At 39.8% G+C, this 27,577-nt stretch overlaps 1 protein-coding gene across 2 annotated transcripts in view; it reads right to left on the minus strand.

Annotated features, from left to right (window-relative positions):
- Positions 1-27,577, minus strand: part of neurl1aa (neuralized E3 ubiquitin protein ligase 1Aa) — a 76,238-nt gene that overhangs the window by 24,087 nt on the left and 24,574 nt on the right. Inside the window, exons 1-3 of one of the 2 annotated variants that reach the window (XM_067498601.1) lie at positions 21,600-21,852; positions 10,290-10,540; positions 9,749-10,070 (exon numbers count right to left, since the gene is read on the minus strand). In XM_067498601.1, coding sequence (XP_067354702.1) covers positions 9,749-10,070; positions 10,290-10,540; positions 21,600-21,633 — 607 coding nt within the window. In that variant the 5' untranslated portion in view covers positions 21,634-21,852. Of the gene's footprint in view, positions 1-9,748; positions 10,071-10,289; positions 10,541-21,599; positions 21,853-27,577 lie in introns of those variants that run through there. The other variant, XM_067498600.1, reaches the window with a different exon arrangement.

Below are 27,577 nucleotides of genomic sequence, written 5' to 3' on the forward strand. Positions count from 1 at the left end.
TTTCAACTGATGTGGAAAGGAAAAAGCAAACTAAATTATTTCACTGACAAAGATTGTTTTCATTTCCCTTTTTTCTCTCATCACTCACTCATACACTCCACATCGCTTTCCTTTCATCTGATTCTGTTCCCTTATTTGAATAGGCAAACTGGTCACATTTAAATAAAATCACGACACCAACTAGAACTATGTCCTATAAAGTATGGGTTTTGTAAGTCTTTTGTCTACTTTTACATTCTGGATGTGAAATTTTCAATAATTTAAACATGAATCTAATTGTAAAGTCACCTCAGTTTCAATGGAGTTGTTCCCTTTTAGGCCTATATAAAGTATGTCATAAGATGTCATAAGGATCCATATGCAGAGTTTGCTATGCGTCTGTTGTGTAGCAGTGTTGGGTCTTGGAGATTTTAGTTGATTGATTGGTCCATCTCCACTGCTTCTTCATAACGAAACAAATGCTATTGGCTAATGTTGATTTGAGCAGGATTGGTTACTCTGGCTGTCATCCAGGAAACTGGCCAATGACAGCTTTGAAAATCAAATGAAAATGGACATACTTCTGTTAAAGTGGATTCGGTGCACCCGGGTATTCAATATTCAAGCTCCTCCTCGGCTGGGCCACTATTTACCTGGATTATTTTACATTAGCCCACCAAATGATTATTTGGAGCAAATCTCAATTGTGGGAAGTCAACGAAGAACAAAAACCTGGAATTTTGTCAGAGGAAGTTAAGTGAAGCCACTGTTTACTGAGATGAGAAGACACAAGAGCCCGGTGAAAATTTAAAAAGCTACCTCGGAGAGTAATGGCAATTAAGAGTTTTAGCTCTTTTAGCTCTAGTTTTAGCCTAATAGTTAAAGCTGCATGTCTTTGCATTGCGATTCTAAATTTGTCGTAGGTACGAGGCACAAACCTGTTGCGTTCCTTTTTAACACTGATGCTAAGTATTGATTGTATTTTTAGATGAAGCAGTGGAACAAGGTTTTATAAGGGACAACATGCACCCAAGAAAAATTGAAAAATGGGCAGGTGCGGGCTGAGCCAAAGCCTATTGCAGTTGCTTTCCTTAACTTTTAATTTATTCTTCCTTTTTTATATGTTTAATGTATTATTTTGGAATAATAAAGTCCAGTTTGCTATATAAAGCGTACCCTCTGTGATCATGCAGTTGCGTGGGTTTTTATCTTAGTTTATTTGAAATGTTGGCGGTAGGCCTCCATCCATACTTTATGCCCAGAGAGTTCTCACTACCCCAAATTGATCGCCATCTATATTCTTCCCTCCGCTTCCGCAGACAGTGCATGTGACATCATACACTCTGTCGCAGCGAGACCCCAGACCGAACATCCCTGCGCCCTCTTGATCTCCGGTGACTAATCATGCAACCCTCTCCAAGACCCTCCCCACCTTCACACAGTATGTGGCTTGTCACACCAGGGGGGAGATGACACTGGACCTTATGTACTCAAATGTTAAGAGACCTACAGCTCTTTTTCCCTTCCCTACACAATCACAACAGTGGAAAGATGGTCTGAGGGTACCACAAATGCCCTGCAAGGATGTCTTGAGGGCACAGAATGGAAACATACTCTGAGAGACACATGGTGAGGACATTGATGGACTGACAGGCTGCATTACAGAGTACATCAATTTCTGTGTTGACATCTGTATACCAACAAAAACTGTCCGCTGCTTCCCAAACAACAAACCATGGGAAAGCAAACAGAAAGATACTAGAGAAGTCTGGAGTAGCATGAAAAGCATTACTGGATATTCCAGGAGCCAGAGGACAGAGGGAAGTGTGGACACAGCTAATGATTTTAACACCTTTTCAATAGATTTCACGTGCCTCATATCCACCCCCCAAGGAGCTTACTCACAGGTGCCCACATCTCGCCCCTGCATGACTCCAACACGACTGCCGTCTCTGCAGCAATGACCATGCAGAGCAGGTCAGGAGTCAGCTATTCAGGCTTCGCCCCACAAAGGGTGCAGGTCCTGATGGAGCCAGCCCCAGGATACTGGAAGCCTGTGCCCCACAGCTACGTGACCTCCTTCAGCACATCTTCAACCTGAGCCTGAAACTAGAGAGGATACCTGTAGGATAGAAGACATCATGCTTTGTACCAGTACTGAAAGTGAGCCGCCGCAGTGTCCCACTGTAAGCATTATGTTCTTTGACTTTTCCAGTGCTTTTGACACAATCCATCCTCTCCTGCTAGGGGAGACATAAAAGATGCTCGATGACACACCCATGGTTGCCTGGATTTTGGACCACCTTACTCAATGACCTCAGTATGTCCATCTGCAGAACTGTTTGACATTTTGACCTGCAGCACAGGTGCTACCCAGAGGACAGTTCTATCTCCCTTTCTCTTCACCCTGTGTACCTCTGACTTCAGGTACAACGGAGTCCTGCCACAAGGTTTTCAGAGGACTGCGGTTGTTGGATGTATCCAGGGTGGAGATGTCCCCAAGTATCAGTCCGCGGTGGACAGTTTTGTTAACTGGAGTGAGCACAATCATTCCCAGCTCAACATCAGCAAAACAAAGGAACTGGTGGTGGACTTGAGGAAGTCCGGGACTACTGTCAATGCTCTCTCCATATAGGGAGAGGGGGTGGAAGTAGTTTTGGAGTACAAATACCTGGGTGTGTTTATTTGTATGTTTATTTGTATATCTATGTTTATTTCTCTAGTTGGGTTTTTTCTTATGCATTGATGAGTAGTTAGTATTTGTTTATTGTCTTGGTTTGGTGGAAGACTTTTTCCTTTCTTTTCTACCTTTCATGTGGAGAGCAGCTGTAACAAGGCAACACAATTTCCCTATGGGATCAATAAAGTTCTTAGAATCTTGAAAACAAAGAGCAAGCTCCATCACTAGTGAGTATCAACTGCAGTATATAGGGAACATGTGGAAATCTTGTTAAATGTAACGTGAATTACATGGATTCGTTTTTAATCATCATGGTCTGCGGTCATGTTTTACTGTGCATGGTTTTGGGGTCAGATCAACTGGAGCTTTTCCTCCTTTCTCAATTCAACATGTCCTGCACTGACTTTTCCATGCAATGACAAATGATTTATAAAAAATTTAGTTATTTTCCTTATAGTTTAATATTAGAATACCCTTAAATGTGTCTCTCTCTTCTTCTGACGTGATCACGGTTCATATGCCAGCCTCTAAAACTGCAGGTCTGCAGGAACATGCAAGTCTGAATATAATGGTTTATCCAGTAATTAAATTTGACCCGAATGTTTTCAGTTTTTACCTGGGAATAAAAAAAAAATGACGCATATGATTTGAACTAAACATTGTTAGATTGATGAGATCACATAAACTGAGATACATTGATACAACAAAAGGCTTTCTTGACATTCTGCCATATAAATATTGAAAGCAGGCATCATGTCTGAACAGTAAATATCTGTGCAATTGCTTGATCTGTTGTACTTAATCTGAATTTAACTGCAACATATCTAGGTTCCTTGAAATTTTGTTTTGGAAAAGTTTGCTGTTCTCATGTTTCTTGAAAAATACTGGTTATATTGTCTGTACACCAACAATATACTGGACTAAGGACAGTACTACTGGTAGTGTATGTTATGGCAGGGAATATGATGTGCTCGTGCACCAGGTGCTGTAACTCGGACTGTAAGCTGCAGCTGTCAGCGCCACCTACAGAACATATACTGTCATCACACGCCATCCCGCGGGACAATAGAAGTGCAATCGCCAAGAGTGACGAACTCACATGGCAGAGACTGACTCTTGCAAGGGTTACTTCTGTACTTCTGGTACAGTTTCATTGACCTTTTGCCGTATGTTTTGATTTTCATTATTAATACACTATAAAGTAAGGATTTTAAATTAAGACACTGTAAGGTTTGACCAGATATAATATTGTAAGCGTACAGTATAGAGAGCCCCCAAGTGTTGGGAATATTGTGGAAAACAATATAGAAGAAAGACAACACACAAATACAGTGGCTTTGTTGTTCCACCAGAAAATACAACAAATTTTGTTATCACAAACCTAAAAAAATAAATCAATCTGTGAAGATAACTCGTTTTTTTAAATCTTTGTGTACACACAAAACCCTGCGGTATTCTTTGCTCACAATCATTCCTATTTTCATAAATTCATGTTTTGTTATGAGAATTTGAAAAAACTTTTCTACTGTTAATTAGTTTAAATATACAAGGTTGTATTTTATTTAAGCCTTGTACTCTAATTCTACAAAAACTGAATAATGAAATATTGTTTTAAATTAAAAGCATGTTTTTAAACATTATGTATTTGGTTAAATTTAAAGTCTGGCATGATTTTAATTAGTTTATTCTAGCATTAACAGTTTATTCAAGGTATTTGATCAGAATATTATGGGAAAAATCTGTAAAATAACAGCACTAATAGTTGGCAAAACACTGACACTTTATTGAAGGAGTTTGATCAAAATAATTTGGGAACAATCTGTAAATGAACAATGTTTCTCCATATGGGAAACTTAAAAGCGCAAATTCCACAGATGCCTGCTGGCACTTAACAAATGCTTCTTTGGGTCATGTGAGAGGGATTTTAGGATTGTTTTAAAACTGCATTTCTCATATACACTTTTAATAAGGTACGAGGTTGAATTGCATGGCATGGCAATTGGGTATCTTGAGACATTACTAACTTTTAAAATAACTGTATTAAATAAAGTATTGTTAGTTTTGTTAAGGTTAACAGCCTGGTTTCTTGTGAGCCAACAGGCTTAATCAAAAAGGTTTTATGTCATTAAAATGTTAATACAATCATGCTCTGCAAACAGTCTGATGAAGTCTAAGTGAATGTTACAATATTGCTTGCCTGTGTGTAGTATCGTACCTCCACCTGTGCATTGTACTAAGCGTTGCTAAACGGAAAGAAACTTGTGGCAAACGTTACACTGCTCTTCTACCAAACGAGCTGAAAGGCTACATGAGAACACATGAGGATATTCTATCAAAGATGCATCCTTCAATTTAGCTTCACTAACACTTACATGTTATGAAATGTTCAAATGGGACGACCCTGACTTGATAACTGTCAAAATTTAAGCAACCTCTTCGAACACATCTTTTGAAAGATGCCTGCTGCACCTTCATACATCAAACCTTCGCACTTTGTTTTACTGTCTCTGAAGCACTGTGGTTTTCAGGATTAGTTTTCCTTTCACCTTGTTCTCATCTGACATTTTTACACAATAGCACATTTCTGCAATCGCTGCTGATTTGTCCTGTAAAATAAACAAAGCATTGCCAAAAAAAAGAGATGGGGGGTCGTGGTATCATGGAAAAAGGAACTGTTAGCACATGGCAGCCTTTTCCACTTGATTTGACAAAATTGGCCATTTTCAAAAATGTTTTTTTTATTACAACAGCTGCTCTGTCACTCACGTACAGTGATAGCCAATATCTTTGATCCCTGTAGATACAATGGGACCTCATTCTCCAGTTAAGTGCTATCGTGTCAAGACAATCTCGTAACTCTGCAGTTGTCAAATCCTCTTTAGTCTTTCCACCAGAGTGTACATGTACTTTTTCTGATGGACTACAGAGAGAGCCTCCCTTTTAGGACACTATGCATGAACTAAATGAACTGCTTCTTTGAGGTGACAGATTGGCCAACTCCTTCTCTGAGTCAGACGGGCTGAGAGGTGATAGCAGCCACAAGACTTTGCAATCAGACTCTCTCTTGTCCTTCAGGGAAGTTACACAGGGCTCCTCTTGATTAAAGTTCCACTGTGAGTGACTCACACAATCTGAGTCCTGCTGGCTTTACAACAGCTGGAGTTACTCAGGCTCCTTCCCAAAGTCTAGTAAAAGCCTGCAGTGGTTGCGCATGTGTGCGCATGAAAGTGACAGGTAACCTTTGGGAACCAAGACATATCTTTATATTAAACAACCTTTCTGGCTTGGATTTTAAGCCTATGGGGACTGCTTCAGTCTGGCCCAAATATTATCCTGCCACACCTCCAGAATATTGTATTCACCCAGGTCAAGTCTGGGTGCAGTCAATCACGTGCTACCCCAGGCTCCTAAGCAGAGACGTCACGTATCACCTAAGAAGGTGAGTTTAATTACATCAAAGCAGAACGCAGCAGAAATGGCTCTTATGAAAAAAGTAGATGTCACTTACAAAATTTGCATGTATGCCCGACTAAGTAGCTGTATTTACTGAGGTGTATTAATTATTGCAAGGATTTGGAGGCGTCCAATCTTTCTTTCTGTCTTAAATTCATTAACAGGTTGGAAAGTGGAAGGTAAAATAGTTGTCATCATGCTTGTGGAGGTGTGAAACGACTAAAGCAGCCCTGGTCCCCCAAGTTCCTGTCATGTACAGTATGATGCATTTCCCCATACTGAGCAGATTATTATATGATTCACATCCTATTTGAATCTTTCTACATCAAAGCGGTGCAAAATCCGGGGGTTCTATTTATCTCAGAACAGCCTTATATAACACACAAAGGTACAGCCAACAAGTCACCACCAAACATGTGCAAAGAAATAACTGCTCGCGAAACTTCTGTCTTAATATCCTTAGCTCTAAGGAAAATATATAGTCTTTCAGCCTCACACATTTACTATTTAGTTTCACTACTAAAACAGCCTTATTTCCAGCTGTAGGCTGCTGACCAAATTCAGATAAACCCACTTGAATGCTTGACCCCTATAATAAGGGAATCTAGTGACTCTGCTTTGCTTTGGGGGGTATTTTGCTGGCATGGTTTGGGTCAGCATGTCCCCTAAGATGACAGGATCACTGCAAATCATTCCAAACTTATTCTGAGTGATCATCTGTATATTACAATGAAAAATATTTATTTTAATGCCAATGGTCTCTACCAGGTCAACAGTACCTATGGACAAAAGGAGTCACTGACTGGTTTGATGAGTATGAAAATGATCATATGTTATGAACTTCAGAGTCACCAGATCTCAACCCTACTGAAGACACCAAATAAGGGAATAACTTTTGGAAGAGTGATGCAATAAAGTTGTACCGGTTACACAAGTCCTGTTGGTCAACCTGTTGGCCAACATGTGAACACTGTGCAGCAGTTAGCAGATTTAGCGGCTAAAGGGATTTGTTTTAATATGCGTAACATTACAATGAACAGTTCATACCTTTGAACATGAAAAAACCTGCTAGTTTTGTCTAAAGCATGTGCAATCCAGCAACTTGTTTTTCAGTCAAATACAACAAAGGAGCTATTCTTCTTGTTTCTTAGTGCCCAGAATTGCCATTGCACATATATGCATGTCTGTAATGCATGTAAATCTCCTTCCAAGAGCCAAGCAGAAAGCTTTACTAATTTACCAGTTAACAGTTTAAACGTTTGACTTTCTCCAAATGATGCTAATATCAGTGCTAAAATCATGCCTCCTGTGTTATTATTATTATTATTCCACTCAATTCATTCTTTTTTCTCCTTTTAGGACCATGCATTTGATGTAAGGGCTGTCGTAAGCTCCATATCAATTCTGTCTTTGATAAAGGACAAAAAGGATACATTTGATTTTCTGTTGGCAGTAAGAGCAGGAGGTGGAATCACTGAGTTGTAGAACCTCCATGCTGCTGTGACAAAACCTTCCCTTCCGTGTTCATTAAAAACAACTTAAAATAGGTCAATCTATATGTAGCGAGGTTTATACTTGTGTTTTCAAAAGGTAAATAGTTAATATTCTTATTTGTTGCTGAAAACATTAAAATAATGAGAATATATATGTATATTATTGATCCTACAGTTAAAATTTGGCCAAGTTATAAAATTGCAGGAAGGGGAGATTGGAAGTTTTTAAATGAGAATATGATACACAATCTAAGTGAAAGACAACCAGAGCTTGAAGATAAAATGCCTATGACAGTAATTGTAACAAGACTTTATCAGCAACAGCTAAAACCATAACAGCCCTATTCAGGTACTGAACATTTTTGAATGAATTAAAAAAAAAAAAGATCAAAAGATCAGTTCTATTGCTATATAGATTGTCTACAAATATACAGTCTCACATCAGAAATGAAGACAAAAGAAAACAATTGAGAAGAAACAAATGAGGAATGAAAGCAAGGTAAAGACCTCAAATGTGAAAACCCAAGCGCCTAACGGAACAAAGGGAAAGGTTTGTGGCATGTTGCACACAGAAACGTGATGCACAGAGCTGAAACAATTGGCCACTGTGCATCAAACAGGGCTGTGTCTCATCTAGATAAAGTTTTTCTATCTCAACCCTTTGGTAGGGTTCCACCCCTCTGAACAGGCCCATGTCTGTAGGGGCAGATGCCAGTCTGTCAGTCCCCTGAGGAACAGGAGACCAGGCTCTGAAAGCCGCACTGCATATGGCGCAACTATGAAAAGACGGTCAAAACAAGTGAAGTAATGCTTGAAGTCGTGTTTTAATCAGGTCAGACATCTCTCAGAAATCACACTAAACCCCAGGGTGGTAAGCTCAGCTAGTGGGCTACTGTTATTTTATATGTGAATATTTTTTTCTGCATATCCCTTTATCTGATAGGGCCACAGTTTGTTACCCATCTGCAAAGACTCATCTATTAAAGCAGAAAATGTTGACTATGGCAATAGATCTTTGAGTCACGTGCCACTTGTCATCAAGGGAAAGGCAAAGAGAAAGGGCAAGCAAAAAAAAAAAAAAGAACGCTTCCCCTCGTGGTCACGATAACAAACATCCACTCCCACCAGCCTAGAGATTATAGTGTCAATTAAAACAGTGCACAATTGCAATCAAATGTCCTGTCTGTGGGACATGTGACCCCAGGTTTATTTATACAACAGCAGAGGAGATGACAGCACTAAATCTCCTGGGACATAAAGTATGCATATACATTTTCCCACATGAAAGATTTGATCATACTATGCTCAGCATGTATGCTAAGTTACCTAACATAACTTCATAAAGCCCGAGAGTTTCTCCCCCCACTGCTTTCTTGTAAACATAAGATTCATGTATTGATGAAACAGATAGCCTTTGTTTGTTGTTATTCCATTGCTTCATAGAAGGCTTAACTGTACACACCCACAGGAAGGTAACACTTGGAACTTTAGACCTCTTCACTGTAAACATTAGGACAAGGAAACCTGCACTATCACCTATAGATGTGGAATAGAAAAGCATCAATATCGACCCTATTTGACAAGGAAAAATTACCACAATTATGGTAGCATTTTTAAAAGTGATGGATGCAACCGACATGGTGTAACACACCAGCCTTTGATGAACTTCAAGGCATACTGACAAGGCAGAAGTGTAGGAAGAATATTAACTATGTGTCTTTCACAAAGAGCAGTATCAGGGCTGGATTATCAGGCAGGCCAAGAGACATAATATGTGCAGTGGGCCCCTGTTGAGCCTGTCTTATAGCATGGTGCATAGTGTTTTACCAAACTAAGATAGGGAACTTACTAAACCAAACAGAATTGGCATACCAGAACCATTGAATCTCACAAATTCACATATCAGAGGATTTTGTACCGGACTGTTTCTTGGCTTGAAGGGAAACATAACAGACTACTCTAAAGGTCCCTACACCTCATTCCGGTAGGTAATATTTTAAAGCCCAAGACATTAGAGCTTGTAGGATTTAGCTACTCAGATGACCACGACTGTAGAGAGCTTGCATCCTAGGGCAAACTGCCTGCTTTGCCTACTGTAGCTGGTAACGGATTTCTCCGCCCTATGCTTCTTCAACCATCTTACCTAGCAGCTGCACTCCACGTGTCAGACCGTAAACATCAATGAGGGCCCAGAGGGGCTCAGCTGTGCGCACTCCACTGAAAAACAGCATGGGACTGGACTCGTTAATGCGGTAGAAAACTCTGCCCTTCTTGTCAACCCAAAAGGCGATAACGTTGCCCTCATTGGCAAACTCCTCAGGCAGGGCCTTGGCCCAGAAACCACTCTGGGACACTAGGTCAGGGCAGGCGTATTTCGGCAGGTTGTCTGGGTTGATTCTAGAAGGGTCTTTGGAGGTAAAGCCTAGACGCAGGGCCCCGCTCCAGCAGCACTGCTTCTTAGTTATCTAAAGAGAAGAGAAGAACATCAGTGGTTTTATTTTGAAAACATTTGATTATTCCCTCAAAATTTTGGCATGAATACTGTTGACTGCCTTTTAACAACTGATGGTAAATCAGCCAATTTTTATTTCAATGCAGAGATTGTAGTTTACTCTGCATTGTGGCACCTTTAAGGGACTTAATAATTTTGACAGTTTAAAAGCTCATGACATGACGTGAAATACCTTGAGGCGGACTTGCTCATACAATGCTATGGGCCTGTTGCTGAAGGTGATGGCGTTGCAGAAACTGGCCTGTCTCTTGACTGTCTTCTGGGTGAGGTCCATGACGATTTGGGATCCCTTGGCATTTGGATGAAAGAGAAGTGGGCTGATGGGAAGAGGGCCACCTACACTGCCACACTGGATAGGCAGACACCTCTTGGGTTTGTGGTGGCATCGGTGTGACGTGGATGGGAACGGGCCACTGAGGGAGTCTGAGACACAGTAAGAAAGTAAAGCACATAAGTTTAGAGAGTAAAGCACCTAGTCTGTATTGTATTATTGTTTCAAATTTGATAATAAAATTTTGTGTCACAGAACATAAGATTGGATTGGAGCATAAGAAGATTTTTGAGTCCTAATATTTGTGAGCAATGACCTAATAGGGTAATCAGTGACACTCACATAGGGCCCTGTAGGGTACAAAGCAAATCTCTTAATGCAGATCAAGATTGAAATTATGTTCTTGAGTTACAAATTAGTTCCAAGTTCAAAAGTTCCAAGATAAACTGTCCTTGCAAAAAGCAAATAGACACATGACTATTGTACTGTAAGACATTTGGTTGGCCATCTGTCACTACAACCCCTTAGCAGAAGCCATGTGCCGCCTGGCAGTATTATGCAATGTCAACACTTAACATACTGCATACATGCTACAGAACCTCAATGCATGATTTACCTGAATCAAAAGTAAAATAGATATTATTCTGGTATTTAAAAAGTAGCCAAATAAACACCAAACAGATAACACCATTCCAAACAAGATTAAATATCACATATCACACTCTGTCATGTGCTTCATCCCAAAAACCCAGTGGCTCTATTGCTTGCCAACAGTGACGAAGACTTGCAGGGGAGGACTTAACTGACCTGATAAAATAGATGCATGCGCTGAAAGAGTGTCTACAGTGATTCTAGGAGAGAGTGGCTGCAGGGGGTATGACCAAATTGCTTTAGCAGCTCGGAGAAACAACATGTGTTGAATAAATATCAGATTTTCCAGAGCTGGCACCTTCCACATTAAAAATAAGCTGAACTGAGTTGAAACTGTTGGCTTAGACAGTGGATTTCTGTGATGAGAAATGATTTCCAGAAGTTTGTGTTTTTGTGTCCATATTTTCTGGCGAATGGATATCGTGTCATGGCAACATTCTCTTGAATTTTCGATTCTTATTTTTGCAATAGTTAGTGAGACACATTTTCCTTGAAGTTCCCCCCCTCGAGATATTTTATATTCAGCAAGGATTAATTTCTGGGCCCAGAGAGCAATGATGCTAGCAATAGCAGTTATGATGGCAGGTTCAGTGAAAGACTCCCACTCCTGACTCAAAGCACTACATGTCTCACAGCTGTGCTGGATTATGGACTATTCAGGTTACTGCCATCGGAGAAATTGGTATGTCTGTCTAGCCTTTGATTTCTTCCTGTGTGATTCCCTGGCTAGAATTAAATACCATCCCCATCTCCTGAAATCTGATGGACTGATACATTACCAAGCCTAAAGTTTATTGTTGGTGTGTCAGTTTGTTGATTTTTTTTTCCTTTTCAAATAGATCTCCAGACAGCTATGCTGGAAAAAGTTCAACCAAATGTTTGGCCACCTATCTATGAGAACAAAAAAAAAAAAAATCCAGACCATCAATCAAAGAGATGAAAAATAAGATATGTTTCTGCTTTTAGCAGCCTGGGAAAGTGCTGAAATTTCATTTTACCGTATGGTAACAGCCTGCTCGCACAAATAAATTAAAAATCTCAAAGTAAAATTATGTGTGTTATTCAGTTTATGATGCTTTGGACTCTATAGCTGCTGTTGTAATCACAGAGGAATGTTTTATCTTAACAGACCTTGTTCAAGTAACAAACAGATGGATGCTAACACAGTGGCAGCAGCAGATGTCCGGTGGAGTCCTGATAAGACTATGTAGCTAGTCCTAGAAAACAGCACGCTTTGTGTTCAGTCTTTGTGTTTGTCTCCCACTTCTCACTCTCTTGTAATCTAATAATGACCCTCCACTTTTTTTACTCTGTAAATGTGTGTACTGCTCAATCTGGTCCCAAACTACGCAAACCGTCAAGGCCTTTGTCTTAGACAGAACCACAGGAGAGCAGTTGGTGAATGTGGCGCACATGGTCCTGGACAGATTGAGCTGAATGCATTACCGGGTACTAAAGAGGCACAGCTGCTGTAGAGGGAAACAGGCTATGTGTGAATTCATGTTCCCTAGCAACCCCTTGTATCTAAAGGTCTTGATCAGTGCGCTCTTTCACTCTACAGCTATCAACTCGGGTACAACAGATGCCTTTTGTTTACTTAGGCACAACAAAATGATATTTATAGGCTCCAGTTCTCGCTGTTTGCAAATCTGCTTGCATGTGTTTTTAAGATTCAACTTAAACAAAGCGGCTGGGAGTATGGGGGTATGCATAAGTACATTTACTTAAATACTGTACTTAAGTACAACATCAATTCCAAAGTTGGGAGGATGTGTAAAACGTAAATAAACAAAGAAGGTAATGGATTTGCAAATCTCACCAACCCATATTTTATTCACAATAAAACATAAACAACATATCAGATGTTGAAACAGACATTTTACCATTTCATGGAAAATATTAGCTCATTTTGAATTTGATGGCAGCAACACATCTCCAAAAAGTTGGAAAAGGGGCAACAAAAGGCTGGAAAAGTAACTGCATGAAATCAAAAACAAATGGAAGAGGATTTGACAACTAATTATGTTATTTGGCATCAGGTCAGTAAGATGACTGAGTAGAAAAGCAACATTTCAGAGAGGCAGAGCCTCTGGAATGTAAAGATGAGCAGAGGTTCACCAATCTGCAAAAACCTGCACCAAATAATAACAATTTCAGGAAACATTCCTTAAGGTAAAATTGTGAAGACTTTTAAGACCTTCTACAGTGTGTGTGTGTGTGTGTGTGTGTGTGTGTGTGTGTGTGTATATATATATATATAGCGCGTGTGATCTTCGGGGCCTCAGGTGACAGTCCATTAAAAACAGGCATGATTCTCTACTGGACATCGCTGCATGGTCTCAGGAACACTTCCAGAAATCACTGTGAAACACAGTTCACTGTGGAATCCATAAATGTTAGTTAAAGCTGTATCATGCAAAGAAGAAGCCATACGTGATCCACCTCACTTCCCAGACAGGTGTTAAAATTACAGGTGGTAAACATCACCATGTTCCAACTTTTCTGAGATGTGTGGCTGCCATCAAATTCAAAATGAGCTAATATTTTCCATGCAATGGTAAAATGTCTGTTTCAACACCTGATTTGTTGTTTATGTTCTACAGTGATTAAAATATGGGCTGTTGATATTTTGAAATAATTGCATTCTATTTTTATTTACATTTTACACATCCTCCTACTACTTTACTTCAATATTTTTAACAGACGTTGCCCCACATTCTACAAATTGACATTTCCTTGTACCGTGGACAGTCATCTCTGTTGGAGTTATGGTGATTCACATTCGGTTAGACAATATTTATAGTGATCACAATTTATGAAATGAAGAATAATGTCATTTAGGCGAGCGGTGTGTCTAGCTGATGTGTTGTAGTAGTTTTTGACAACAGTGGAAGTCTATGGCTCAAGCTAGTAAAGGATCCAGACTGACAAGAAATAAAACTTGATAAGATTCAATGTTGGTTTTGGTGTCTGTATGGTGATCGTGGACAAAACCCATTATTTAAAAAACCTCTAAACTTATAGTTTAAGTTACATATTCTAGCTTTTTAGAGATCTTAGCACTTTATATTTATATTTAGTCATTTAGCAGACGCTTTTATCCAAAGCGACTTACAAGTAAGGTACAAGGCAAGCACTTCTTCCATCATTGTTCATCAGCATAAAAAAAAGATTCTCACAGATGTTTAATCCTCTAACCAAATCATTTGATTTAAATTGTTCTGGAAAAATTCATTTTCAAAGGTTATTGGAAGAATATACTGAATCATACAATGCAACAATTAAGTCCACTACTAAGCTGCTATTCAGGATTAAATTAGTTTTTTTTAAGTGCTTTGTGACACTTTGACCTTTTCTGCTATCCAAGTCATGTTTTGTTACACGTTAAGCAAATTCCACCTTAATTATCACTGATCATCTACTTTGAGCAAAACAGTCGTTTTATGGCTGGAAAAACAATTTTCCCACAGCAGTTCTAGTGTGCACTTTTTCCCTCATGTCCTCAGAGCCTGTTGTAAACTGGTTAAAACTGGCTGCTGTTAGCATCAATCTGACAGCTGCCTCTTTTTAAAGGAGTTTTTTTTTTTCCTGTGGTCTGTATACATGTTTAATCTGGAAAAAAAGCAGTATTAACAGCCTCTTTGGAGCCATTTTGCTCACAGTCAAGGATGCAAGATGAAGAAAAGGGTGAAAAACTTGTCCTCTTCTGTCTCTGCCCTGGAGTGTAGAGTTCTTTATTCCATTAATAACAACATGCAACTGTCTGCGCGCACACAGACACACACACAAACACCTTCAGTCCCCTCGTCACAATACACAGCTTGTGTGTGGCTTATACCTGTCACACCCCAATGAACATCTCTTTGGAGCAGCAAGCTAATCTCGCGCCATTGACCCGGATCTCCACCATATATAACCACCATGTCTAAATTTAGCACGGTGGCAACATGACTCTGTATCCTTCAGTCACAACAGACTATTTGTGCTTATGAAGCACAGGTAGCCCACATACCAACCCACTCCCTGTTCTTGCTGCTATGTAAACCCCAGCTTAACACTCATCCTCTAGGAGGTTAGAGAACGCGCAGGCACACACTCAAACACAACTTGTCTGGATCTCTCATGGCCTCTAATATGAAATGTTTTAGCCATTTGAGAACACAGAAATATGCATGCATGCGAACTAATGTAGGGTTTAACACAACTGCTGTTATTATGAACTCGAAGTAAAAGCAGTTGCTAATCTGCAAAAGTTCCTGTTTAAAGCTAAAAATACTTTTTAGTTGCAATGTGCTCCCAAACATTCCCTAATGTGGAGCTTGTCAAAGGCTTCTGTGACCCAGACTCGAAGTGGTAAAGCAATAAATATATTTTAGTGAGGCCCAGGCGTCTAGCCATTCAGAAAAAGCCTTCAAAAGCACATTGTTTTCAATTAATAAGTGCATTTACAGGCATTTAAATAACCAAGATACTGAGATACTGAGAAATCAGCGTGCTCATATAATCGGGGAACAAAGTTAACATGCAAGAGGTTTTAAAACAGACTTTTGAATGGTAGGTTTTGTAGAATTCTCGTTGATTGTAGTATTCACAGCAAATAATAGCATTAATTTCTGGGTGGAGCAATGAAGGGAGGGGCTAGGCGGAGCAGAACCTCATGTTACTGCTTGCTCGATTACCAACAGTAGCAAGTTGTAGTTCTTTATTTGATTTAACTCTCCCTGGATCAGTTGACAGAGTGATTTACAACACCACCAACAAGACTGGAGGGCAATGACAAACAACATCTTAATGATGTTTACAAGGCAGTGTCTGGATGATGTATTCAATCCCACTGACTCATGACAAAATGGCATTTCAGCCTGATGCAACATCAGCTGTAAAATGAATCACTTAATAAAAGCAGCAATTAATCACTTGCATTATCATTTAGGTTTAGATGCTTAAAAATACAGCTTAGCCACGATTGTTTACTGTGCAAAGTGCACTAACAGACACTCACAGTATTTGATTGCCCGCCCTTACTGATTTCCAAAGGCCCTTGCGTGTGCATTTAGATGTGTGATCCAGACACTGATACCGGCCAAGTGTATGCAACCCAATAGGCTGCATGTGGCTCAACGTGTACTACTGTGGCAGAGATAGCTGCTACTCTACCTGAAGACATGCACCAGGACTCATCACTCATTATGCAAGTGGTGACCAAAGGGCTTCACATGCTGCTAGGCAACGTCATTACAAATCTATCTGTTGATGTTAAGTTGATGCACTGATAGATGATGATAATAATGTCACTGGGTAGGGCATCGTCATGTGAGCCTGTAAATTAGAACCTATTTAAACTAAACTAAACTAAACTATTTGGATTGTTGCCAGTGCATTACGTAGCCTCATAATCATATTGAATTGCGAATTTCTATAAGCCATTCATCCAAACTTTCATTTGATCTGACATGGTGCCGATGTGGTAACAAATCTGTTTGGGCCCAAGTTGTGACATACCTTTTCTGAGAACATCCTTCTCAGTGACATGGAAGTTGTGGTAGCCTTTTTGAATAAATTAAATAAATATTTCTACAGACATAAGTCCACACACAACAGCTTGCACTGCTGCGGTAATCGTCATACAATCGTGCTATTTTTATGGATTTAAATGGGTAGCTAGCTACCTTAAAATCATTTTATTTTTTTTAACCAAGAAATGCTACTGTACTTACTATAAGTCAAGCCCAGTTTAAGTTATCTACCATCGATGACATTTCTTGTCTGACAGCAGAGTTCTGAAACCACTGTAACTGTTATATAAGGTATTTGGGTAGACCAGAGAGGACAGCATAGAAATAGTCTAGTCTGCTGGATATAAAAGCGTGCATTAGTCTGTCTACAAAGAGATATTCAAGTTTATTTATATAGCGCCAATTTACAGCAAAGTCATCTCAAGGCACTTTACAGAATAAAGTCAAGATTATAAAGATGTATAGAGAGAACCCAGCAATTCCCCCTTGAACAAGCCCTAGGCGACAGTGGTGAGGGAAAAACTCCCATTAACGGAAGAAACCTCCAGCAGAACCAGGCTCAGGGTGGGCGGCCATCTGCCTTGACCGGTTGGGTTGAGTGGAAAGTGGAGAGAGAAAAGGGCAACAAAAGCATCAACAGAACATATCACTCTATATCTCTCTACTTTATGACTCCGTATGTGAGGTGATAAACAGCCGACTCCACATGAGCTTTAAAATTCAATTCTGAATGAAAGATGACAGAGGTTTTAGGCCTGTTGGCTCTGTATTAATCCAAGAGAATTTCATTTTTTGGCCAATTTTTCTCTTTGAACTGATACTAAAGTCTCACTTTTCTCCTTGTTATAAACATGAATTTAAAAAAAGTTTAAATAAAAAAGGTCATATTTGCAGTGAATCCATGAAAGATGTTTAGAAAAGTCAATATAAAAAAATGGAAAGAATTTGGCACAGCAAGAAATAAAAGTTGAAAAGTCCTAAAAACTGCAAATCAAAGACAGAGAAGGTTCCACGGCTTTGGATCACCATCATGCATGATGACATTTCTCCCAATTCGTTTTAAATGTGTAGACAAAATGTGACCGTGCACCTTTGAATTGATTCTACAGCTACCATCATGAGTTAAACCATCAATAAAGATCTGAAGCAGCCATATAAGGGAAGGTCCTGACACTAACCACTGGTTTAGATCATGAGCAGATCCTTTTTTTCCCCCCTACACTTTAGGCTTCCCAACATTGGGTCTCAGCAGTCCATAGAACCTCAGTTGAATATCTTTGTAATTATTGTTTAACAAATTCCAACCTGACTTTCCAATTGTTACTGCTGGTGAGTTTTTGTATGTTTTGGTATGGCCTCTATACCTGTAAAGTGATCAATCAAATATTAAAATTGGTGTTGGCTTTTATGTAAATGAGCTAGTGACCACCATTTCAGTATTAATACTCTGCTAAAGCATCTAATCTCTACAGTTAATGGACACACATTTGTGCTTATATAGTAATGTGCTCTAGTCTTCTATCTTGGATTTATTCTATAGTAGTGACACTTTGCTATCAATAATTCACCCTGTTATGACCTGGCAGTGAAAGGTGATACAGTGGAGATGAGGAGGTCTGGCTAACGCCATCCAATAAGGTCCACTAGATTTCCCTGCTGATATTGTATCCTATTCATGAGCAGGATTACACAACAATAATCAATAAGTAATAAAACTGCAAGGCCGCACACAGTGCAGCACAATGATGCTTCTTTGGCAGTGAGAGGGAGCAGGTTGGTGGAGAGGCGTAATGATATGCAGTGTGTATTGACTGAAAGCAGGCAAGATGCTATTCAGTACTGGCTGGAAGTCATTATGTGGGCGCTCCCTTGAAGGTGACCTGTCATGGGGAAAAGGATGAAAGGGGTGGTTGCAGGCGTGTATACACACACACACAAACAGAAATGTCTGCACACAATTTTACATGCTGGCAACAAGATGTTGAGTTACACCTCACATGTATATGTAAAGGGAAGTATGACTATTTATGAGTGATGATATAGACGACAGCCTGTGGCCCAGAACATGCTGCCTTATGTCAGGAGAAGGAAAAATACATATGTGATACTGACATATGTACCTAACAATGCCTGCCCCACAGACATGTTTCTCCATCCATAGCAACAGTTGAGGCCTGGTTTCAGCTCTTGCTCTCATACACACAAAGAGAAAAGAGGAAGAAAAATAGAAAATATTATTGGTCATGGCTTGTGGGTTGTGTACTTTTTTAACTACCCATTGCCTTTATTTGGCATTCAGTAACCTGAGGCATATCCCATGATATCACTTAGATGTGATCTGTTTCTAAGAAGTTTAGAAACTTCACTTTGTTATATATGGCATCTCTTCAGCTGCATTTGGATACTGAATCCAATTTACATTGAACGGAGCCAGACACTCCATCAAATAAGCCTGTGCTGCCTCAGACACTGGCCCACTTTCAGTCAATCGGGAGCACAGAAGTGGAGCTCCCACACACTCGGCAGACTCAATTATGCAACCGACTCAGCAAACACTGGATGTGCTCTGGTGCTTCACGCCTGAGAACAACAGCCGGCAGAGGTGCAACTTTAGAAAGCAGAATCTGTTCCTCAGTAACTGACACTTTACTTATCCTGAATCGCTGTTTACACGGAGGTACTGAATAACAGATTCAATTCTAAAAAAGGTTGAGTTCCTTGCCAGCTGCCTTTCCTTATTTCCAGAAGGAAGGAAAAGAGGCAATCGAATATTTTCAATCCATGGCCGTTGATCACCATAGCAACAATTGTACTTTAATATTAAACTTGCTCTCCTCTTCCCATTGGCATCAGACAGACTTTTTTAGCACACAACTTTAATCAATGTTTGATTCTAACTGGCTTATTAATGGGCCAACAGCCCGTTGTTTATGTGTAATTTGACATTAATTAATTAAGGAGGTTTCATATCAAATCATTTGACTATGCTGTAATTCTGTAAAGTGCCCTGACTTTGACCATGACTTTGTTGTGAATCGGCGCTATATAAATAAAGTTGAATTGAATTGAATTATGCAGATTTAAGTTTGTTCATATTACAAAATACCATAGATTAAACTGAAAATAACAAACAAGTGGTTCCTGCATGAAGTTCAAGCAATGTTAAGTGATATGTACAAGAACAATGTACTTTGTAAATAAATAAAGAGAACTGTGGATTGGTGGCAGCAAAGTCATCGAATGTAATGAAAACGTACGGGAAATTTGGACAAAGTTCTTAAGTATAAGTGAAGTGGCCACCGAGGGCAGTAGGATTTGAATTTCATAGTAGGAAAATCACGAGTGTAATTAGTCCAATTAATTTCCATTTAAATGTCTGCCAGTGACACGGCATGCAGGATGAAAGACCCCTGCAACTGCAAACAGAATGCAGCCATATTATTAGGAAAACTTGAGTTTTTCATGCAATGACAAAGTAAAACTCTATGGCATAAAATGGTTTATTGATGAATGATGTCAATGAAGTTGGCAGGCACTAAAATATCCGATACCATTACAACAGCTAGGCACATGTCACAATCATATGGCATGTCGAATACCACAGACAAAACGTAACAAACTAAGAAACAGGAACACTTCCAAACTCTGCTTTTTTAGTGTGTGACTAGCACAATTTTTGCAAAAATAATTTTCATACATTTACATCAGATTATTGTTATGTTAAATGTAAAATAACTACACGCAGAGTTCAGACATCTTATCCCATCCACATGAAAGTATCACATTACATTATAACAAAGCAAACCGTTGTCTGAACTCTGTGATAACCTTTCTTTCACAACAGCGTGAGGCCTGTATGAATTATGTGGGATTCTACAACACATCGATTTCTGAATTAGTTTGACAAAAACTGAAAAACTCCTCTGTACAACGTCAATTGCACGGCAGGCATCCTATATTGAATGTAAACATCACAAATATTAATTTGAATGAGGTGTCTCACATTGAATAGAAGGACCTGTAGTCTCCTTTTACACCTGTCTTAGCCTGCCTCTTTAAAGTAATTGGATTAATCTTGGGTCTTTATTTAGACTGATCAGGTGGTTAAAACCAAAAGAAGCTGTGACCTACCCTTTCCCCAAAAATTCCCATAACATGCTAATAATATTAATGTTGTTAGCTCAAAATCATACTGTTAATGTCCTGTGTTGCTGGAGGGGAAGCTGCTCACATCTTGCTCAAATCAATTGTGATGGGTACAGCTGCCCGTCACCCCAGGGAGCATCCAACAATATAAGGCCTGAAGCTGGCCTACATTTGCCCATGAAGCTACTGTAAAGTAACTGTTTAACTGATGGGTGCTGCGAAAGACATGTGTTTAATAAACTTTTAGTGTTTTTTTTATTTCATTTTATTTTTTAATGAGCACAAATCCACATCGCCACAACGATCCAACACCAATTTAGAGTAATGGCTGTTTCGCTTGCAGTGACACACTATCATGTGAGATATTGGCGGATTAGAGAACTTCGTTATCATCAGGGGAACCTGCACCTGGAGAGCAATGCAGCGACGTGGTGAAGCGCAGCTGCACGAGCTTTATTAACCAGAGGAAACCCCACCATAGGTCCCGAGCTGAGGGAACCCCCCACAACTTTCCATCCGTCACCGACACGTTCGAATGTCCACACAATGTCAACTGTTTAGAACCGTTTGACATGGGAGAGTCGGTCTTTGTGGGAGCGCGAGGAGGTGCTGATTTCCTTGTTTGCTACAATTCATTAATCAACGGACAAGTGGACGCAACTGCGTGTCTCGAGACCCCTATTCTAATTAGCGGCGTGACGTCACTGTGACCAAAGAACGGGCTACAGTGGTAGTATGGTGTCTGATAACACCGCCTAGCTAACAGTCGGCAATGAATTAAGACGCTTCACCACGCGGCGCAACTAAATAACTAACAAAGCTCCACATGTAGGCCTAAAACAAAAGCTTGGTTTTAATGCGCACCCATAACATAGATAGAAAAACACCTCAGCCTTACCGTAAAGGGCATTTCGCGTTATCTGTCCACCCATTGCTTTTATTCCTCCAGAGTCCGTTTGCCGTGTGTGAGTGTTGTTTAGATGTTCTCGTGCGTGGCACAGCTAAGCGCTCGTGACATGGTTGCACGTTCGCATCCAAAAGGTAAAGCTCTCGCTCCGCTCTTGCGAATGGATGCAAACACTTGAAAGGCGAGACCCACACCCCCTTCATGCGAGCGCAGGGAGACCTACAACTTCTCCCCCTCCCTCCCTCCCTCCAAACACCACCACCATTCACCGAGCGCTCTCTCCGCCTCGGGTCCCAGTCACTCGGACTGCTATTTACATAAAAGGTGGAGACTGGCTGAGGGCTTCCAACGCTCGCTTCGCTGCACTGTGCTACAGCCAAGATAGGGATGTGGGCAATGAGGTAGGAAAGTGTCCAGAAAGAATACAAGAAGTTCTTATATACTTAAAAAAATAAATAAATTAATGTTTGTTTTAGTAAACCAGATTGTACCACCAATCCATACTTGGAATGTGTAGCCAAGTATGGATGTAGGGAGCAAGTGGTCACATTCTTTGCTCTCAGCACTCACTCCTTCACCTTTCATGCTTCCTTTTGTGCCTCAGGCCTCCGACAGAGACTGAGTGACCCCTCAGGAAAGAGGCATCTGACTTGGGCTGTCATCATGTATCTGTGGTGACCTCATAGCACCTCAATCTCGGGCTGGGTCCGAATCACCTCCCACTCACTGGGAAGTGTGCTTTGCCTTTCTTTAGCAGCCTAGTGTCCAAGTGGTGAGTTTGCAAATCTGTCCATTATATTTAATCCACTAACAAATTCCACTATGGAACAAAACACTCTACTAACAATCCCACAGTGCAATGCTCCCCATTCGTTTCCAAACAGCTGTTAGTTATGATGCAATATGTCGAACATTAGCGATTATTCGAAATGTCAATGCCCACTATTGAGTGGACTACTACATTACATAGAAAGTAGGGAATGACTCGGACACCACTGCGGTTATTTAAGACCTGAAGGTGCAGACTCAGATGCACAGAGAATGATGGCACATTAAAGTAGAATGTGTGGTAAATCAAGTCAATTGATAGAATATGAACAAATTAAATACAGGAATATGTTGTCCAGTCAGAGCTTTTCCTCCACTGTAAAGAAAATAGAAAATGTGCTTTGTGCTTACTTGCATTCTGAGTTTACATGAGAAGATTGATACAGTAAGAGAGCTGACTGCTCTTCTGCTGCCTACAAGGACAAATGCAAATACAAATAAGTTTCCCTCACAGTGGAGCCGATGCAATAGAGTGCTCTGTAAGTTGCCCCCACAGTACAGTATACATGATAAAGTATACATGAGGGCCCTAAATTAATCAGGCATCCTTCTTCTCTGCTGATATCAGGTGCCCTTTAGATTTCTTTTCACCACTTCCCCTCAACAGCGCCAACACCTATCATTACTGCTAATGCTTACTATTTAAAAATATGTATTTCACTTTCTTAATCCATCAAAACTGAAGTATAAGAAAGTAGATGCTGGCAGACAGATTTAGGTATCTTTGGACAGAGCACAAAGACTGTACAGTGTTTGTAATTTTGAAGGAGGAAACATGTTGACATTTGTCATATTATATATAGAAACAATCATTAATTTTTATGGGAAGACGATGCACAGACATTTCTGGGTATTAAAGAGTTAAAGGTTTCAGTTACAAGTCATTTAGGGATACAATAAAATTGCAAAGCCATTGTGACACATGTTAAATGAGTGTAAAACTGGCTGCATTATGTTGATTATGTTTAAAGCATTGCCCACTAAATCCTGCAGGTAATAATATTTACACGTCCTCATTTCCCCATCACATTTAATGATACCAACCATGTAACCATAACAAATAGTTAAGCCTGCTTGGGATGCTGATCAAAATGAAATCAGGACCACAACCTCAAGGTTTAGTTTGCTAAATGAGACACTGTAGACACACACATGGTGCACACATTTAAGCGGAAAGACAGTTTGGAGAATGTGCTCATAGCCCAAAGAGGCGCTAACCACATTTGGTTTCATGTATCACCCCTGCAGACAATTGTAAGAATCTGGATTCAGAATTTTTAATAGGCCCAGTGGATTTAAGTCAACGCATGACACATTTATGCGCTATAATAACTAAATATGAGATTAGCTTTCTGGCTGCATTCATCAGTAGAGAAGATTATCAGCGCAAGTACAAAAAATAAAAAATAAAAATAAAAAAAGACCAGTGCTGCTGCCATAGTAGGTCAGTAGAGGAGTGTCACCTTACTTTTGCGAGTATGACCCTACTTAAATTAGCAGATGGAGCCAGTGAAAAACTATTCATGTATTTACCATTCTTAGGTTTTTCAAAAACGGTGGCTTGCTATTGTAATCAATTTCTCCAAGTAGAGTTTATCTCTTCATTTCTTCCAATCTCAATCAAATTAGCGTTTTACCCAAACAAAAGATGTGCAGGTAATCCAATCGTATTAGGTGGCATAACACTTAAATTGCTACACAGAGAAGGGTGTTACGCGTAACAACAGGATACGAATCCAGAGGCCCCACCATGCAAGTGAAGCTGCACTTAAAAAGCTGTCGGTTAACTTTATAAAGCCAAGTGGTGGGATAAGAAAAACAATAAATACATTAAAAGAAGAAACAAAAAAATGGAGCAACTACAGAAGTGGCTAGTATTCGAGGTTAGAAAATATTACGACACCTCACCTGTTTTGTTCTCCTTTTTCGTCCATCGGTTTGGTTTAGTGATTTGTTTGGGTAACTTTAATTTTGGCTTTTTCTCCTTATTTAATAAATGCTGGTTTGCTAAATGCAACACTGTCCACTTGATTGTCTATTGTATAACAGAAACACATGCAAACATCTTTGAATGTAACCCACATATGTTTGCGTACGTGCAGAAGGCAGGAGTATAATTACATCTTAACCAGTGCAGCAGGGACATGTAAACAGACCGCACACCTCATAAGATGGCGCCTGTGTCCCCCCACAGTGAACATGGCATGACATAACACATTCTTTATGCTGAGGCTAAAGTCAGAGAATTCTAAGAAAAAAGTCAGTGTCTCTTTTTCTCTTCTACACATAAGATACACTAAACTGTCCTGTAACAATTAAAAGGTATTTTTATAAATCAGATTAAAGATGCAGCATAGAAATTGGTCTTGTAAGTTTCTCTAGCAGCAAAAGACCAACAAGTCAGCCATTCTTAAGCCCCCACTAAGGATCAATGCTATCAGTGCTCTATAATGTTGTTTTGTCACGCAAGGCACCCAGCTGTAAGAAGAGGAGTGACTGGATAACGGCCAGAAAAGTTCCAGGAAGAAACAGACCAGTATTAGATCAGCTATGACATTTAACCTTGCAGATTCAAGCTGGAGGAAAGGCCTGATGTGAAGTGCACTTCCTTTCCTGGCTTGACATTGGTGCTGTATATGAATGCATTTCTCGAACATCCTTCCTTTGTAGAGTACCTTTTACTTCCTGTTTTAATAATGCAGCCACTCTGGGTGCCTTAACCTTTAAACAAGAAAGCCTCCTTTGGCCTGCAGTCCTCTCTGACTGAGGTTCTCTGAGAGTCTGTACATAAAATTACATTACATAACTTACTCAGAAAATGCAGTGGGTCTCCTTGTTTGCTTGTATCACAGGGTTCAACTAATGCACTTTTTTGTAGGTTACATGTTTTATGTTGATGCCATCCATATTGTCTTGGCTTTAAATGGACATCTCTGGCTAATGTCTTATGCACCATCAACAGATATCTAAACTTATGACTGTTTAGGTTTAGCTCTGGGCCTGGAATATTAGACTGGATATCACATGTTATTGTGGAATGTGCTTTTAATAGATAAAAAGTTTTTAAAAATGTAATTATTGGTCATTTGCACCTGAACGCACAGTGTATGTTTGAGTATGTACAGAAACAACATTAACAAAAAACACTGACACAATTTTGAAAAGAACTAAGGTCTCATCTCAAAGTCCTTCGCTCTAACACCCAACCATCTGCCTGGACCATCTCCCTGGTTACATCTTGTACACTGTGAATTATGTAACCAAATGTAACTCTGACAGGCTGTTTTGTTTACTGTGACCAGCGGCGCTGGGAGACGTAATCCCGTACGTACTGTGCATGCATTTTTTTTTATGATCTTGCTCGATTTTTTACCTTACTTACGTCTGCCAGTCAGTCAACATTGTGTTTAGTGGACTAACTTACCTAACACTCACTTACTTAACACTGCTAACAGTTATGGCAGCAGATAAGGGAGGAGTACAGTACATTGATACATAGTGTTGACACTGCAGAGGTGGAGCTTGAAATGTGGAGGCAGGATAATATGCATACACCTGCCGTTAGTGACATCTGCCATATTTTGAGAATGTCTGCCGACTTCTACCCAAACATAAACCCTGTCATGAGGATTCTCCTAACGATGCCCGTGTCCACTGCCAGTGCTGAGCTGTTTGTCGCTTTAAGAAACATCTGAGGAATACGATGACTGTTCATCATTGCAAGTCCACTCAGTTTGTCATCCATCATGATATTGGAATTGATGCGGAGGTTAATGCAACAGGGAAGCGCTGAATGAACTTTAAATCGGTAGAAATACTAATTCATTTTATTATGGTATCTGACTTTTTTCTATTGTTGAAACAGCTTGGTTTGGTCCTGTTGCATATTGTTACAGTCTTAATCCCCGACTGTTCTTTGGGCGTCTGTTTGCTTTGCTGAATTCTCTGGGCTGTATTAATCAATATATTATATAATATTGTATATTATGCAAGCGGGTGGGGTTATTTTATAGGGGTTGGCTGGTTTCTGAAATGCATGCAGTAGGATATTCAGAGTTTTATAGCTGTGTTGAATTGGGGGGGCAGTGGCCCAGTGGCCACTGAGGTTCGCACCCTGCTCATCCTGACCACATGTGGAAGTGTCTCTGGGCAAGACACTGAAAGACATGTTTAACAGCATTGTATTGCCGGTTGATAGCCTAACCAGAAAAAATACGGAATGTTAAAAAGGTGTAGAGTGGTAAAGTTAATATATCAATTTCCTTTTCTATCTGCTTGTTCGGAATAAATACAAAAACAAGGATAAAAAGCAAAAGAAAATCAATTTTATTAGCAAGAACAATCATGTATAATATATACTGTTCCATTTGGTTATGCATAGTTCTTTGGTGTCCTTTTATTTTTTCTTTACACAGTGTGTAAGGACATTTGAAAGGAAACGTGAATTTTATATACATTTAAACATTGCTGCTAAAAAGAGTGGAATTTGATTCAGGTTTGCGCAAAGAAAGAAAAAAAGAAAAAACAATCCATAAATGAAAACCTGAAAACCCCAGTGGTGGTATGTCTCCATGTGCATGAGGTAGACAAACAATTCCAAACTATATTAACTGAGTTCTACCCTTTAGCTTAAGTAATAAAAATGATATTTTATGAGAACAGCTGCTGCCATGTGGTGTTCTCAAATCCACAGGCATCCCTCTTTAGTATGCACACAAACATGTAAAGTTGGGATTGAAGATCATTTCGATACATATTTCACATGTATATTAGTTTCTCTCCACTTTAGCTGTGACATCTTAGACATATTTGTTTGTGCATATAAACACTCATGGCTCACTCACGGTTTTGTTACTGACAGGATGCAGCCATCAGCCATCATGTGGCTGCAGATCTAACATGGTGGCTGATGATTAACCAACCCACATGTCCCAGCATGCTTCAGTCCTTGACAGCAGCTGCAGACCAGACCTCACCAATGTTACCACGACAACCACAGCTCAAAGGGAATTACGTACGTCTAATGGGGATGCGTGTTTAAGCACACACAAAAACACACAGTCCAGTGAAGCACAGTGTCTGTAAACTGTAGCTGTGCAGTGAAACAAAATGACCAAATAAAAAAAAAAACAACACAGCAG

The sequence above is a fragment of the Channa argus genome, chromosome 3 (assembly GCF_033026475.1).
Source record: "Channa argus isolate prfri chromosome 3, Channa argus male v1.0, whole genome shotgun sequence".
NCBI lineage: Eukaryota > Metazoa > Chordata > Actinopteri > Anabantiformes > Channidae > Channa > Channa argus.